The 17511-nt window shown below is 43.3% G+C and overlaps 1 protein-coding gene across 3 annotated transcripts in view; it reads left to right on the top strand.

Annotated features, from left to right (window-relative positions):
- Positions 1 to 17511, top strand: part of LOC110517595 (collagen alpha-6(VI) chain) — a 34998-nt gene that overhangs the window by 9283 nt on the left and 8204 nt on the right. For 2 of the 3 annotated variants that reach the window (XR_005040245.1, XM_036966701.1), the window contains exons 2-28: positions 3804 to 3905; positions 4215 to 4823; positions 4908 to 5495; positions 5753 to 6316; positions 6438 to 7055; positions 7173 to 7733; positions 7887 to 8444; positions 8552 to 9127; positions 9243 to 9815; positions 10026 to 10375; positions 10499 to 10577; positions 10699 to 10844; positions 11474 to 11566; positions 11739 to 11792; positions 11968 to 12039; positions 12714 to 12740; positions 12947 to 13045; positions 14145 to 14207; positions 14509 to 14574; positions 14799 to 14852; positions 14964 to 14999; positions 15132 to 15194; positions 15327 to 15389; positions 15512 to 15574; positions 16779 to 16841; positions 16975 to 17025; positions 17422 to 17457. Coding sequence is in view for 2 of the 3 variants with exons in the window: in XM_036966701.1 (XP_036822596.1) it covers positions 3830 to 3905; positions 4215 to 4823; positions 4908 to 5495; positions 5753 to 6316; positions 6438 to 7055; positions 7173 to 7733; positions 7887 to 8444; positions 8552 to 9127; positions 9243 to 9815; positions 10026 to 10375; positions 10499 to 10577; positions 10699 to 10844; positions 11474 to 11566; positions 11739 to 11792; positions 11968 to 12039; positions 12714 to 12740; positions 12947 to 13045; positions 14145 to 14207; positions 14509 to 14574; positions 14799 to 14852; positions 14964 to 14999; positions 15132 to 15194; positions 15327 to 15389; positions 15512 to 15574; positions 16779 to 16841; positions 16975 to 17025; positions 17422 to 17457 (6201 nt within the window). In the remaining variant the exon portion in view is untranslated. Of the gene's footprint in view, positions 1 to 3777; positions 3906 to 4214; positions 4824 to 4907; positions 5496 to 5752; positions 6317 to 6437; positions 7056 to 7172; positions 7734 to 7886; positions 8445 to 8551; positions 9128 to 9242; positions 9816 to 10025; positions 10376 to 10498; positions 10578 to 10698; positions 10845 to 11473; positions 11567 to 11738; positions 11793 to 11967; positions 12040 to 12713; positions 12741 to 12946; positions 13046 to 14144; positions 14208 to 14508; positions 14575 to 14798; positions 14853 to 14963; positions 15000 to 15131; positions 15195 to 15326; positions 15390 to 15511; positions 15575 to 16778; positions 16842 to 16974; positions 17026 to 17421; positions 17458 to 17511 lie in introns of all 3 variants that reach the window. The other variant, XM_036966706.1, reaches the window with a different exon arrangement.

Below are 17511 nucleotides of genomic sequence, written 5' to 3'. Positions count from 1 at the left end.
GTTACGTTCTAAATAATGTAATGCGTTAGTTACTTGTTACCTGTACAAAATTGTAATCAGTAATGTAACTTTTGGATTACTCAAACTCAGTAATGTAATCTGATTACATTTCGTTACGTTTTGGTTACTTTCCCTTAAGCGGCATTAGAAGAAGCCAAAAATGTATGTTACCAATTGATCAACATCTATTGCAGGATAAATCAATGTTAAAGTTTACATAGCTGGCCATATATGGATGTTAAATTTTACTTTATGGGTTGGTTTTGTGGGCTTCTTCTAACCCATCACTTTCTACTACATATATACGATTCAATTTTATTTTTACATTAAAAATCTATCAGAATTCCAGTCATTCCAATAAATGTTATGCCCCTTGATCTTCAAGAATAGGACTTGGAAATATGAAAGTATAGATTAGCCAAATTGTTTTATCTGAGCATGACTCCAAAATGAAGGCCTTATTAGCCAGCTCTACTCTGTTGTTTATGATTTTGTTGTCATGGAGGATTGATTGGGCTCATTGATTTGAGTTGAAAGATGAATTCTTCGCTCATGGAATGGCATGCTTTGAGCACTACTGAAAAGTGCAATGTACATGGGAAAAATGAATGTCATATGCTGCACTTGCTATAGGCCTATTGTTTACCTTTTTGTTGGTGACACTTTAATATCTTGATAATATGCAGATGTTTAAATGGCAAATCCACAGATGAAACAATAACAAAACGGTTGCTGTTTTGCTCTGTTTTGATAAAAAGCTAATGTAACCACTCAGATTAATAGACAAAGATGATATCCATGATATCAAAATGACTGATCATCCATGATATGAGGCAGTGTTGGATTACATTTACAATGTTTACAAACAATGGAGTAAAACATTCTTATAGAGTTTTTCCCCCCAATTTTGTGGTATCCAATTGTTGTAGTAGCTACTATCTTGTCTCATCGCTACAACTCCTGTACGGGCTCGGGAGAGACGAAGGTTGAAAGTCATGCGTCCTCTGATACACAACCCAACCAGCCACACTGCTTCTCTAACACAGCGCACATCCAACCAGGAAGCCAGCCGCACCAATGTGCCGGAGGAAACACTGTGTACCTGGCAACCTTGGTTAGCACGCACTGCGCCCGTCCCGCCACAGGAGTCGCTGGTGATGAGACAAGGACATCCCTACCGACCAAGCCCTCCCTAACCCGGACGACGCTAGGCCAATTGTGCGTCGCCCCACAGACCTCCCGGTCGCGGCCGGTTTACGACAGAGCCTGGGCGCAAACCCAGAGTCTCTGATGGCACAGCTGGCGCTGCAGTACAGTGCCCTTAACCACTGCGCCATATTTTGAGTTCTCATGGAGAGTGTCGTGTCTTTACTATCATTAAATTGAAGACTTATTGTTTTTATCAAAGATTCTCTGTAATTATTATTACACGATCAACTGATTAATCATGTAACTGTAATTAACTAGGAAGTCGGGGCACCAAGGAAATTATTCAGATTACAAAGTTATCATTTCCTAATATAACTTTTCAGATATTTTATATCTGATCAATTAGTCTTCGAATTAATTAATTAATTATTTTACCTCACGTTAGTCTCATTCCAAACGTCGTAAATTGTTGCCTATCTGCATGAACCCAGTCTTCACTATGAGTCATACATCAATTGTCTTAAATCATTTATTTCTTAACTAACTAAACAATCACAGAAGTGCATAAACAAACAAGTAAATATGTTTACAAGAAATGATAGGGGGAATGTGTAAACCGGCATGGCGACTTGTTAGACAAAAGGGGAGTGGGGGTCAGCTGAGAAGTCACTACAGAGTGATAATTATAACAATTGAAATGCTAATCCTTTGCACATGAACGCTCACTCATTCGGGAACAATTGCAATCAATATATATATTTACGCTCAGTGTGTTGTCTTGATCACTGTTGAAAAGTTTGTTTATTTTGTAGGATTGTCCGTCTCTCTCTGTCGTGGTTAGAGTGGTTGGTTCAGAGTGACATTCATTCATGTTTCGGCGGTTGTCGTTCTTCACGTTCAATGATACCGAATTCCTAGCTGCAGAGTAGTAATTAATATCAAAGACTTGTTCTTATTCTGTCGGTATCGATAGTCTTAAGAGTTTAACCACGTGGTATGGTTAAAAGATTCAGCAATCATCTGCAACCTTTGTCCTCTCGTGATTGAGAGAAAACATGGTCTGTTGAAAACTTCTCAAAGTTGGGGTTTTATTCGTGAGTTGCAGAAAAGGGCCTGTCCCAGGATGCCCGACCCGAACTGGGCTCATGGGCGGTCCTCTGATTTAGTAAAACTCAAAAGGGAATTGGAGTTTCCTTCATTAAACAGTCCAAAATCACATTACACAATTTTACAGTATCATCCTCACTCGTTCATCTTATACAACAATTAGATGTAAACCTCATATCTGAGGCTATTATATTAACAGTGTTATGGTAATGTGGCCGCACCGTCTCTCATGAGTTTTACAAACTTGTACCAAACGGACCAGTTCGTAGCTGGATTCTTCACCGATCTTTTATACCTTCTCCGGAACATAAATGTTGTTCAGACCTCAAGTTCTGTGAGTTGGAAGAAATTCCTTTGTTCTGAAAATTCACTCTGTCACTATACTGTGGCCATGAGGAGATAATCTCTTCCAGGAATTTACGACCTCTCTGACCACAGCAGCCGAGTTGTAGGAGGCAGGGAGAGGGGGATGGGGCTTGCTGTACCCAAAGAGGGCAACGTCATGACAAGTGTGACAGTTGAATTAAGCTCATGAGGCACATATACATACAATTTATAAGTCTAAAAATGGATGTAGCAACTACATATTGTCCCTTGTAAGTCTATTAAAAGTGTACAAGGTTGAGCATGTGTCCATTAGGCCTATGGAATTTTTTGGGATTAGCATGAATTAGATTGAGCAATAAAAGCCCCACCTTTATTCCATAGACTGGGATCCGCATTATGCAGATGTTGCAAGACCACATTTTTCACCGGCTGTCCACTGGTTTCAAAAACAATGATTGATAGGCAGCTTTAACTTCTTGAATTCAAACATTTATTGGGTTCAAATACACGTATAGATTTGGGAACAGCCATCCACAACAACAACAATCCATAAGGCGCAAATAGCTAAAAGAGAGAGCAGCAGTGTGATTCACATCAATGCGCTATGTAGATATCAATAATAAGTGATATCCGTATCGCCGTAGACTAGACCACTGCTGTCATCCTTACCGCCAAGCATTCAAGTTGGATAATCTTTTGAAGCCGACAGCAGTCGCACCATTGGAAGACATAGCTTTGACTGTAGACTACAGAAGCCCATTCCTGCTCTTTTTCCGCAATCCATCAAACACATTTGGTGTGCCATCATATTGGTCTCTGATTTTTGGTCAGACTCGCTCAGGTAGAACAAACTTAAACTTGCTCCTTTTTTTCAATGCTGATTTGAATGTCATTGAAAAAAAACAGAAGTGTTAGATTTGTTTATTTCGCAGAAACATCCTTTCTGAATTTAAAAATAATCCTTGAAGTAATCATGTCGTTTTTCAGATGTATCTGTACATGTAATCCTACTCCCCAACCCTGAGCATGAGCATGAGTAGAGCAAAATAATCTGTTATCGTGTAAGAAACATTTATAAATGAAGGCCAGGATGTCACAGGATGCTATGTTTAAATTAGATCTAACCACATTTCAGTTGAATCTGTTGTCAACACAACTTGATCTGATAAACAGCAACTTTCTGTGTTCCAACAGTTGATCTGTCCATGTTTATGTTCAAGGAGAGAGACTAGAGAAACGTTCCAACATGGAGGGGACACAGGGCCTCCTGGCCATCTTCACCATAGCAACATGTTTTCTGGTTAACGGAGCACAAAAAACAGGTAAGCATGTTTGTCTCCTGACATCTGAATCATTCCAGAATGCAGACCACAGTCCAGAATGGCATAAACATAGAAGCATTGAAGAAATACCACACAAATGCAAAATTATGACCAACTCTTTGGGGCTTTAGACTGCTGAGCAGTTATAAGAAATGGGTTTTTATAAAAGCACAATAAAAATAATATTTGATTAATAGATTGATTTATTGATTAATTGCTTTCATTGCTCATCCAATGCACAAAAAACCTTGTGGTTTAGACACTTGTACGGAATTCCATTGGCTGACGACTATTTTATTCCCCTCCCAGTCTGCAAGGAAGAGGCTGTGGCCGACATCGTCTTCCTGGTGGACGGTTCATGGAGCATCGGCTCAGAGAACTTCAAACAGATTCACCAGTTCTTGTACACGCTGGTCAACAGCTTTGACGTGGCCCCCGACCAGGTGCGCATCGGTTTGGTCCAGTACAGCAACACACCACGCACCGAGTTCCTCCTCAACACCTTCCAGGACAAACAGGACATCCTGCAGTACATTAACAACCTGCGTTATATGGGTGGTGAAACCAACACGGGCCTGGGCCTGGACTTCCTACTGAACGAGCTCTTTGTTGACCGCGCAGGGAGCCGGGTGAATGAGAACGTGCCCCAGATCGGCGTGGTGATCACTGACGGTAAATCAATGGACAATGTGGGGCTGCATGCCCTTAAGCTGAAGAAGCAGGGCGTCACGCTGTACGCCATCGGGATCAAAGAAGCAGACGAAGATCAGCTGAAGGAGATTGCCACTACACCTCACAACCAGCACGTGTACAGCGTGTCGGACTTTGCTGCGCTGCAGGGGATCTCCCAGAGCCTCATCCAGGGGCTATGTACTACCGTAGATGAGGCAAAGAGATCAATATCCAAAGTGGTACAAGGTACTATAACAGTGTATTTATTGTTTCCATTTGAAAAATATTCTTTACAAAATGAATTATATTATTATTTTCCTTAATCTCCAGAGTGCCTCAACGCCACATTGGCTGACATTGTGTTCCTTGTGGATGGCTCTTCCAGCATCAGCAAAGACAACTTCCAGGAGGTTCGGAGGTTTCTCCACAGCTTCATCGAGGGGCTGGATATCGGAGCGGACAAGGTTCACATAGGACTGGCCCAGTTCAGTAATGAGATCCAGAAGCAATTCCATTTGGGGGAACATATGGACCAAAGGGCCCTACTGGAGCATGTGGACGGGCTTGTACAGCTCGAGGGAGGCACAGCCACCGGCAAAGCCATTACTGTCCTTCGGGAAGAGTTTTTCACCAAGGCCAACGGTAGCCGCGCTGATCAGAGGGTGCCTCAGATTGCTGTGGTGCTCACCGACGGGGCGTCTGCGGACAAGGTAACGCTGCCAGCCAAGGCGCTAAGGCAGCAAGGGGTCATTGTGTTTGCTATTGGAGTTGGAGCAGCCAACATCACCGAGCTGAAGGATATCGCTAACAGGCCCCATGAGCATTTCGTGGTCAACATAGAACATTTCCAGGCCCTACAAACACTTTCTCAGGGTCTGTTGCAGACTGTCTGTGTTACCATGGAGAACCAGAGGATGGGTAAGGGACTTTTATAAGGAAACATACTGTATGTTGTAACAAATTGTGAATGTTGAACTTGCAAACTATGTAATCCAAGTTGTTCTACCATGGGATACCATTCTAAGCAAAAGTATGCAACCTTGAGAAGCAGACATTGGTTACGGCCGCTTGTGCCAACATTAAAGTCAACATTCAAAGGACCATTTCTAAAAATGAAAATAAAATATGACATACATTCACACTGTTGTCATAGCAATTATTCTTTATTTTTTCAGCTCTAATCCCAAAGTTCTCTGATATCTTCTTCCTGGTGGACAGCAATATGATGCAGGCAGACTTCCAGCTGGTCAGAACCCTTCTGATGCGACTGGTACACCAACTCAACCCGAGCACTAAAACGATGCGCCTGGGTCTGGCCCAGTTTGCCCAGGACACCAAGGTGGAGTTCTTACTGAACACCCACAACACCAAGGAAGAGTACTTGGCAGCTCTTAGGAAATTCAGGCTGCCGCTGCGTCCCAACAGGTCTCGTCACCTGGGCGATGCCCTGGAATACGCCCGTGCACACTTCTTCACCACAGCGTCTGGTGGCCGTAATGAACAAGGCTACCGGCAGTTTCTAGTCACGGTGACAGGGGGGGATTCGAAGGATAACGTGATGAAGGTGGCACGTACTATCAAATCTGAAGGGACAACCATTGTGTCTATCGGGTTGGGTGAATCTACACTTCCAGAGCTAAAGTTAATGGCCACCTCGCCATTCTTTTACCAGACTACATCCATCACCTCTGTGCTAAAGACTGTCTTTGAGACTGAAGAGGTGGTCACTGTGACTGACGGTAAGGGCATTTGTGGATTTTTGCTGAATTAAGTGAATATCTGATCTCTTGTGAAATAGTTGCTCATTATACACAAAGGATAACAGATTGCTGTTGACTAACAATTTCCTATCTATTGCAGATTGCAGTGAAGCTTCACTGGCTGACATTGTGTTTATAGTTGATGAGTCTTCGAGCAATAGTACTGCAAACTTCCAGCTGGTTCGTGGATTCATCCACAAGATAGTGGAGGGCCTAGATATAGACTGCAAAAGGGTGAGGGTGGGCATCGTCCTCTATAGCAACAAGGCCTCGGCCCAGGTCTACCTCAACTCCTTCCAAGAAAAAACAGATATCCTTCAGTTCATCAAGATCCTGCCCCACCGTCACGGTCTCACATACACTGGCGAGGCCCTGGAGTATGCCAGGGAGAAGATGTTTATCAAGGAGATGGGCAGCCGGAAAGAACAGGGGGTGCAGCAGGTGGCGATAGTCATCACCGGAAAGTCCCAGGACAACGTAACTTCTCATGCCGCTGCACTGCGCAGAGCTGGCGTCACTGTCTATGCAGTGGGGATCAAGGATGCTGACGAGAATGAGCTGAGACAGATCGCTTCAGATCCCCCTAACAAGCACGTATTGCATGTGGACAGCTATGCCAAGCTCAAGACCCTGGAGAAGAGCCTGAAGAGGAGCGTGTGCTACAACATCCTTAAAAAAGCAGTCAAAGACAACGCAAGGACATACACTGCCAAGCAAAGTGAGATCAAAATGACTAACAATGCTTCTTGTTGTTTAATTTGTAAAAGAATGTTGATACAGATATAATGTGATCTCCGAGATGACACTAGTGCTTTCTTTTCTCTTTTGATTCTAGGCTGTTTGCAGACAGATGAAGCAGACATGTTCTTCCTGATCGACCACTCAGGGAGTATTGAACAACTAGACTTTGCTGACATGAAGACATTTATTAACAAATTCATAAACACATTCCACATCGGACCGTATCATATCCGCGTGGGTGTGGTAAAGTTCTCTGATACACCAGCTCTTGAGTTTGATTTGACAACCTACCCTGACAAACCTTCAGTGGAGAAAGCAGTGGATGGTATCATCCAACTTGGAGGCGGGACAAAGACCGGATTAGCGCTGAACTCTATGGGTCCCCACTTTGATCGGGCTAAGGCCACCCGAAGTCACAAAGTTCGCGAGTACCTCATTGTCATCACAGACGGAGAGTCTGAAGACAACGTGAAGGATCAAGCAGCAAAGCTGAGGGCGCAGGGCATCACCATATATGCCATTGGGGTGAAGCTAGCTAACGATACACAGCTGCTGGAGATTGCTGGCAGCCAAGAAAGGAAGTTCTTTGTCAACAACTTTGACGCTCTGAAACCAATAAAAAATGACATCATCACAGATATCTGCTCCCCTGATAGTAAGGGCATCTCGATTGTTTTTAAGTGTTAGATCTTATTTATTTTCTGATTTCAGTAAAAATATGAAACACCTTGTCTCTTTCCAGGGATTGATTATGAGCACACATTGAGCTATAACGACAGCTAAATTAATATTTGTTCTCTATTCATAGTTTGCAAGGACATGAAGGGGGACGTCCTCTTCTTGATTGACAGCTCAGGTAGCATCAACAACCCAGACTTCCAGAAGATGAAGGTCTTAATGCAATCCATCATCAACAAATCTGACATAGGCCTGGATAAAGTGCACGTGGGCATCATACAGTTCAGCACCAGCCAACAGGTGATCTTCCCTCTCAACAAGCATAACGATAAGGAAGGCATGCTGCAGGATTTACAAACGATGCAACAGATAGGCGGGGGCACACACACCGGCAAAGCCCTGTCCTACACCTCACAGTTCTTTGACCCACCGAAAGGAGGGCGCACTAACGTGAAGCAGTTCCTGATTGTCGTAACCGATGGTGAGGCGCAGGATGAGGTAATGTCTCCTGCCAAGAAACTTCAAGACAAGGGTGTGATCATCTACGCTATTGGGGTGGTCAATGCCAACAATACACAGTTAGTGGAGATCAGTGGCGCACAGGAGAGGGTCTACTCCGAGAGGGACTTTGATGCACTCAAGGCTTTGGATAGCCAACTGGCATTGGCAATCTGTGATCCGGAGAGAGGTGAGTGTCACTTGTTTCATGAAACATTACTTAAAAGCAACAATGAGTTCACATTTCTTAGATTTTGACATTGATATTTTCCTCTATCTCTTCTTCTCTTCCACCAGAGTGTGTGAGGACGGAGATCGCAGACATCATTTTCTTGGTGGACGGCTCCACCAGCATCAGCTCAGATAATTTTGACATAATGAAAAACTTCATGATGTCCGTGGTCAATGAAACCTCTGTTGGGGAGAAGCAGACACGCTATGGTCTGATTGTCTTTTCAAACAACCCCGAGTCTAAATTCACACTCAACGAATACAAATCTAAGCGAGACGTCAATAGTGCCATCACAAAGCTTAGAGGGCCCAGTGGAGACACCTACACTGGAAAGGCACTCAAGTATTCCTTGGGTTATTTTGGTGCACAGTACGGTGGGCGAAAGGCCCTAAATGTTCCCCAGTGGTTGATGGTGATCACAGATGGTGAGGCTACTGACCACAATAGCCTAGCTGGGCCAGCCAAGGAGCTACGGGACAATGGGATCATAGTCTATAGCATCGGAGTGGTTGGAGCAAATAAGCAAGAGCTTGAGCTCATGGCAGAGGACACGAATAAGGTTTTCTTTGTGGATGACTTCCATAAACTAAATACATTGCAGAAAAATATTGCCTTTGAATTCTGCCAAACCAGCAAACCAGGTAAGACAGAATCCAACTGTAAAAACATCTATGCTGAAAGTACAAAGCCTTGTAGCTTAAGCATTTTGAAATTAGATGGTTCAACATGATCTGATGTCTTCTCTTCTCCTCCTAGTCTGTGAAAAAACGCAGGGGGATCTGGTCCTGTTGATTGACAGCTCAGGGAGCATCAGCACCACCGACTTCACTATCATGAAGAAGTTTGCCACATACCTTGTTTCCAGCTTCAACATTGCAGAGCAGTCCTTCCGGGTGGGAGTCGCCCAGTTCAGCAGTGATCCTAAAAAGGAGTTCTTCTTGAATGAGTATTACACAGAAGCAGAGGTGAACATCCAGATAAACAATACGATGCAGATTCCGTACACAACGAACATCGGAAAGGCCCTGCACTACATCCGTACAGAGTACTTCCAACCAGCTAGAGGGAGCCGTATCAATGCCAAGGTCTCTCAGAACCTGGTTGTGATCACTGACGGACGTTCAGATGATGATGTTGTTGATGAAGCAGAGAAGCTCAAGGCCATGAACATTGAGGTGTTTGCCATCGGTATCGGGAAAGACCACAAACCTGTTGAGCTTGGGCAAATCACTCTCAACCCGGAAAGGGTCTTCTCTGTGCAGGACTTTGCCAGCCTGGACAAGATCAAGAAGAAGGTGGTGGATACTATATGCTCCTCCACTCCAGCGGGTGAGTAAACCGTATGCACGTTTTATTTCCTCTGTCTCTCCTGACTCAATGTAAAATCCTCGTCAAAGAATGATTGTTAGTGTTTGAAAAACAGGCTATTTTACATTGTCTCATATTATCCTTGAGTAAACCTAACACATAAAGCTTTTGGACTTGTTAAAGGGGTTCATTTGGATGATAAGTAATAATGAGTGTGTCTGTGTCCAACAGACTGCACCATAGACATCGCCATGGGGTTCGATATTACACGCAGGGCCACCGCCCAGGGGCTCTTCGATGGCCAAGCCCAGCTACAGGCCTTCCTGCCACAGATCATCCGCTATGTGTCCAACCTGAAGGGCCTGTGCTGCGTGGCGGGAGATGGTTCCATTGAGACTAACATTGGCTTCCGCGTGGTGGAGCAGGACGGAAAGGTTCTCTACGACTACAACTTCGAGAAGTACGACGAGAAAATTGTGGAGAAGGTTATGGCCCTGCAGACCTCCCAGACAACATACTTCAACTCCTTCCTCCTGCGCTCCTTCAGTGATAAGTTCCAGAAATCTAATGCTGGCGTGAAGGTGGGCCCAAACATTATGTCTCCTGTGTGGTTGATCCCAGACTCCAAAAATATTCATTTCATAACATATTTTGTTGGTTATTTCACATTGTAATAACAATGTCACAACTACTCTGTCCTTTAGGTGCTGGTGATCTTCTCAGATGGACTCGATGATGACGTGGTGAAACTGGAGCAAGAGTCGGAACTTCTCCGCACTAAAGGTTAAAGAACCAGGGGAAACCCACCGAAACGGACAAATTTAAGAACATTCATGAGACAAAAATGAACATTAAAATCGGTTATACTTTTATCTCTGTCTTCCATGTCACATTTCCGGAAAAGGTATCAACGCCCTGCTTACAGTCGCCCTAGAAGGGGTCCAAAATGCCAACCTTCTTCAGATGGTGGAGTTTGGGCGAGGATTTGGCTACAAGCAGCCCCTCAACATTGGCATGCACAATTTGGGAAACACCCTGTTGACACAAATAGTAAGTGGTTCATCATTTTGTGACAACAGAATCAGAACAACCCTTTAAGTTGTATCTCCCTGTGTTGTAGTAATACTGTATGTCACTTAGACTGGCTAAGACTCTTTGGGCTGACATGTAAGTCCTTTATGTCTCTATCTACAGTAATTCCATTTCCAGTCATATTCCCAGCTGTAGGGATAGAGAAGTATTTCTGATATGTCTGAGTATTTTGGGTCATACAGTACAATGACAGTACAATGACAAATGTTTCTGCTTTTTTAAACAGAAACATTGTTGAAGGATGTCAGAAATGACAGAAAGGAATTGTCAGTCAGGTTGGAAGCATCAAAACTAGAACTCTGGGGTCATGGGAAATGGGATATAGTACACCATGAAATAGAGTCGTCACTTGCTAGAAATGTACTTAGCAACAGGAGCCACTGGAGACAAGAAAAACAGAGCAGTGACGTGATTGGTTGTTTTTAGATTGGCTTTTGAGATGAGTGCCTCCAAAGGTGTCTCCAATTATGAGGGTATGTCAACAAATGACATATTGGATTTAATAACACATGGTCTCATTCTCTCTCTTTCTATCCCACTCTCTCCTTCTCCCCCTCTTTCTTCCCCCTCTCCCTTTCTCTCTCCAGGACACAGTGGCTGAGAGGGAGTGCTGCAATGTGATGTGTAAGTGCACCGGACATGAGGGTATCCGTGGCAACAGAGGACGCCCAGGGACAAAGGTGAGGCCCTCTGAGCCTTCTTTATAAAATTATACAGTGTTTAAGATGTGACGTGACACAGTAATTTAACACTGTTAAAATACTGTAAAGAAGATGTGGGTCTATGTACTTCATCAGTCCTCCCTTTGGCAGTTTCAGTTTCCTCATTTGTTTTTCGTTTCTCTCCTTACAGAGTCAGCCAGGACTGAAAGGACACCCTGGCTTCCCTGGCGAGGAGGGGGGAATTGTAAGTGTGTGTTTTCAGGGAGGGAAGAATAATTCTCAGTGTGGTATTCAGACATCTGACAAATCAAAACATATGAATCGTGGATGGTGGGCAAGGTCTACAAGTCAGTTTAATAACCTGTGACCTTTGACCTTAAAACCAATGACCCTTGTCCTCGCTCTCTGATTTGCCACAGGGCGAGAGAGGTCCACCAGGTCCCACTGGCCCACAGGGACTACAGGGCTGTTCTGGGAGGAGAGGCCTCAAGGTGAGCAGATGAACTACTGACTAACCAAAAATCTATGTTTATAGACCGTCTGGTCTGGAATGTTTCCCATTAGATGTCTTCGAAACATCTGCTTTTAGATCACCTTTTACCATGACCCTGGGGCAGTTACCTGTCCAAAATAATCCCATCTAATCTGACCTCTGAACCATGACCCTGGGGCAGTTACCTGTCCAAAATAATCCCATCTAATCTGACCTCTGAACCATGACCCTGGGGCAGTTACCTGTCCAAAATAATCCCATCCAATCTGATCTCTGAACCATGACCCTGGGGCAGTTACCTGTCCAAAATAATCCCATCTAATCTGATCTCTGAACCATGACCCTGGGGCAGTTACCTGTCCAAAATAATACCATCTAATCTGACCTCTGAACCATGACCCTGGGGCAGTTACCTGTCCAAAATAATCCCATCTAATCTGACCTCTGAATCATGACGCGCTGGAGTTACCTGTCTAAAATAATCCCATCTAATCTGATCTCTGAACCATGACGCGCTGGAGTTACCGGTCTAAAATAATCCCATCTGATCTCTGAACCATGATGCGCTGGAGTTACCAGTCTAAAATAATCCCATCTGATATCTGAACCATGATGCGCTGGAGTTACCAATCTAAAATAATCCCATCTGATCTGATCTCTGTTTTCTTCCAGGGCTCAAGAGCCTACAGAGGGGACAGGGTAAGTGAATGAAGCTGTTGATACCACGTTCACACAGCTAAATGTAGTGTACAGTAGAAACCTTTCTATGTGCAGTATACTAGGTATTTTGTCTTAACCGATGGAAAACCAGGTTTACCATGGTGCTTTCTTTTTTTCATTGTGTGGATGTAAACGTCTGCTGTTGTTTAGTGTGTTGTGAATCAGTGTGCACATTACCATGGCAGGGTAATGATGGAGACCAAGGCCTTGATGGGGTTGACGGTGAACAGGGTCTGATTGGAACAGCTGGAGCTGCAGGAGAGAGAGGAAACCCAGGAAGACCAGTAAACACAATTTCTCATATTCTACAATATACTACTCCTAGGTCACTGATATACTACTTCTATGTCATTAATATACTACTGCTATGTCATTAATACGCTACTCATATGTCACCAATATCCTACTCCTGTCACCAATATACTACTCCTATGTCACCAATATACTACTCCTATGTCACCAATATACTACTCCTATGTCACCAATATACTACTTTCATGTCACCAGTATAGTACTCCTATGTCATTAATATCATTCTCCTATGTCACCAATATACTACTCCTATGTCACCAATATACTACTCCTATGTCACCAATATGCTACTTCCATGTCACCAGTATACTACTCCTATGTCATTAATATCGTTCTCCTATGTCACCAATATACTACTCCTATGTCATTAATATCGTTCTCCTATGTCACCAATATACTACTCCTATGTCACCAATATGCTACTCCTATGTCACCAATATGCTACTTCCATGTCACCAGTATAGTACTCCTATGTCACCAATATGCTACTTCCATGTCACCAATATGCTACTTCCATGTCACCAATATTCTCCTTCCATGTCACCAATATGCTACTTCCATGTCACCAATATGCTACTTCCATGTCACCAATATGCTACTTCCATGTCACCAATATGCTACTTCCATGTCACCAGTATACTACTCCTATGTCATTAATATCGTTCTCCTATGTCACCAATATACTACTCCTATGTCATTAATATCGTTCTCCTATGTCACCAATATACTACTCCTATGTCACCAATATGCTACTCCTATGTCACCAATATGCTACTTCCATGTCACCAGTATAGTACTCCTATGTCACCAATATGCTACTTCCATGTCACCAATATGCTACTTCCATGTCACCAGTATACTACTCCTATGTCACCAATATACTACTCCCATGTCACCAATATACTACTTCCATGTCACCAGTATAGTACTCCTATGTCACCAGTTTACTTCTCCTATATCACTAATGTCATTCTCCTGTCACCAATATACTTCTCCTATGTCCCCAATATCCTACTCTTACTAGATTCTCTTCTCTAATGTCTAACCTATTGATGGTGGGTTCTCTTGCAGGGCAACAGCGGCCTCATAGGAGAGCCAGGAGTGAAGGGGCAGCGTGGACTTAGAGGTGACCCTGTAAGTCACATAAACTATGGACGCCATTTAACAGTGCAAATGATTTACGATGGTTCAAGGACCAGTATCTGCTGGTTTTAGGTTTTCCTTTCAATTAAGATCTAGATAACCAGAGGAGGGCAGTTCCTCACTAATTAGTGACCTTAATTCATCAATCAGGTACAAGGGAGGAGCAAAAACCCACAGAGACTCGGAACGAGTTTGGAATGTGTTTGACAGTTGTGGTTTAGACTGTAACAAATGCTGTGTTTCTATATCTTATTTTCTAACTGCTACTAAAAGTTAGTCTCTGGTCTTTTAGGGAGACTCTGGAGTGGACAGCATTGTCGCGGGTCCCAAAGGAGGAAGGGGAAACCCAGGACTACCGGTATGTAGCTTGTAGTTGGCCACTGTCAATGTACTGATCTAAGAATCAGAATCGCTTATTCACCAAGTTCATTTGCAAGTACCAGATCATTTTGACTGGCTCTTTCTAGTGAGTAAAGCAGGATTCCCTTACCGTCCTGGAGGGTGACAACACTGCTGTTATTCTCATCCTCTCTCTCCCTCAAAAACACCTTTTCTCTCTTGTCTCCCTTTCCACACCGACAAGGAGACCCAGGAGAAGAGGGCAGTCGAGCAGAAAGTGGAATCGTTGGAAACCCAGTGAGCGAAGTTTCATTTCTGCTAAGCTGTCCTTGTCCTGTTATACTGATGTTGTCTCACCTTTTTGGTCAATTGTCAAGTGATGATTATGTCCTGTGTCCTGCTTTGTAGGGTCCTCAAGGAAGAAGAGGTCTCCCTGGTCCAAATGTACAGTAGGCAGCTACTTCATGAATAACAGTCCCTAGGATTACTATCTATATTTACTGTATGTACCCATTACTGTGTTCTTTGTGTGTGTATGTGTGTTTTGTGTGTATGTTTGCCTGTGTGTGTGTCTAGGGAACACCAGGGGATCCAGGAGATGTAGGCCTCCAAGGAATTCCTGGCCCTTCTGGACCACAGGTAAGTAATATATACCCATTCCCCTCATCCACAACTCCTCAGTAATGCTACTACTGATGCACTTCTGTTGCATTTGGAACAGTCCCCCCAATACCTACTGTTGCTGAACATGTTTCTCTCCTGTGTGCACAGGGTATAAGAGGAGACTTGGGCCAGCCCGGACCCAGGGGCCTGCAGGGTTTACCTGGACCTCAGGTCACTTTTTTTACCTTTCTACTTCCATCCCATCTCACCACATTGAGGATGCCTGATACATAAATCCTACTGTTATGTGATGTTGACATGTAATGATGGCGTATGAATGGCTTTTCCCTCAGGGCACACCTGGAACTATGGGTGGCAAAGGTTCAACAGGAAGACGAGGGATGAATGGACAGAAGGTGCATTGCCTTTGTTAGCAATTTATGTTATTCTTCAATAACACAAACTACAAAGCAAATCAGGGGGAGAAAAATAGGTTTATTTGAGAAGGATAAATCAAGATGTTATGCTGGGAGATAGATGTTCAGATGTTCAGTCTCCCCTGTCCTCAGCTTTTCCCCACTGAACAAAGGAACAAGAAGCCATTTAATAACCCCCATCCTAGTTTAGGGTTGACCAATCTGAAGTCCTTGCAGTACAACTTGGCCAATGGCCAAATAAATAGTATCCTGCCCCAGACTCCATGTACAGAACGTAGCACATGTCACTCTGAGTTCAGGAGTGACATTCGACAGATTCTAAACAGATGTTGAACTGAAACCCAACTCCTATTTATAATTCCCTATTGACCATTAGGACTTTTAGTACGCTCGTCCTCTCAAACCCTCAAACTCTGCATCTTCTAAATATTCCATTACCTTTGACCTACAGTTACAGTGCCTTGCGAAAGTATTCGGCCCCCTTGAACTTTGCGACCTTTTGCCACATTTCAGGATTCAAACATAAAGATATAAAACTGTATTTTTTTGTGAAGAATCAACAACAAGTGGGACGCAATCATGAAGTGGAACGACATTTATTGGATATTTCAAACTTTTTTAACAAATCAAAAACTGAAAAATTGAGCGTGCAAAATTATTCACTGAGCTCGAGCTGTTTTGCAAGGAGGAATGGGAAAACATTTCAGTCTCTCGATGTGCAAAACTGATAGAGACATACCCCAAGCGACTTACAGCTGTAATCGCAGCAAAAGGTGGCGCTACAAAGTATTAACTTAAGGGGGCTGAATCATTTTGCACGCCCAATTTATCAGTTTTTGATTTGTTAAAAAAGTTTGAAATATCCAATAAATGTCGTTCCACTTCATGATTGTGTCCCACTTGTTGTTGATTCTTCACAAAAAAATACAGTTTTATATCTTTATGTTTGAAGCCTGAAATGTGGCAAAAGGTCGCAAAGTTCAAGGGGGCCGAATACTTTCGCAAGGCACTGTATGTAATACATTACAATACAAAACATTGGCCATCTTGGTAGGACAATTTGTTACCAGGCCTGCAGAGCAACTGAAACATATTACACATAGAAAGTATACATTAAAAAATGCCTTTAAAATAATGTTTTATAGCCCTTCTTCCAACCCAATACTGTGTGGTTTCCTCACAGGGCCAACCTGGGGACCTCGGAGTCAACGGAGCCCTTGGAACACTTGGGCCAAGAGGGATGCCGGTAAGGTGTTGCCTTGTCATTACACACTTCACCTGCAGGTACACACACACATGCTGTACACACACTGCAAGACTGTATGTGTTTGTAAGGTCATGTAAGAATGGGACGTGATGGTGTGTTTTCTTTAATACAGGGTCTTGATGGCAGTGACGGCCATGGGCCTCCCGGACCCCAGGGAATGAAGGTAAGGTACACTTACTCAGTACTCAGATCAACAGCTGCTGTCCATAGACATCCTAGTAGTTGATGAGGTTTTCCCCTTTGGAAAATATTGTTCATGTACTTAGTAGATTATAAAATAAAATGTCTATTTTCATCTAAATGATGGTCGACTGACCGAAAGCTCAGCTAAATGAAATAAATGTGCATCTGACTGGAAGTGTTCAGAGACTTTTTCCTACTTCTCTAGTGTCGTTTTATTCCTCCAGCACCTTCACTAATCAGATCTGGTTGTGTGCTAGATTCTGCCTATTATCTTTTCATTCAAATGAAAGGATTTTAATATACAGTAGATTTGTATTCCAGACATGTTTGATGGACACTAATAAATTATTCCTTGTGTTTTGTGATTACTTTAAAGGGAGAGCCTGGTTTCCATGGTTACCCTGGATTACAGGTCAGTTATTGATATAAAATCTCCCCTTTCAGAATGGATAAGAGAACAAGGCTG

This window comes from Oncorhynchus mykiss, chromosome 3 (assembly GCF_013265735.2).
Source record: "Oncorhynchus mykiss isolate Arlee chromosome 3, USDA_OmykA_1.1, whole genome shotgun sequence".
NCBI classification, from domain to species: Eukaryota; Metazoa; Chordata; class Actinopteri; order Salmoniformes; family Salmonidae; genus Oncorhynchus; species Oncorhynchus mykiss.
This window is presented reverse-complemented; position numbering and strand designations above follow the sequence as displayed.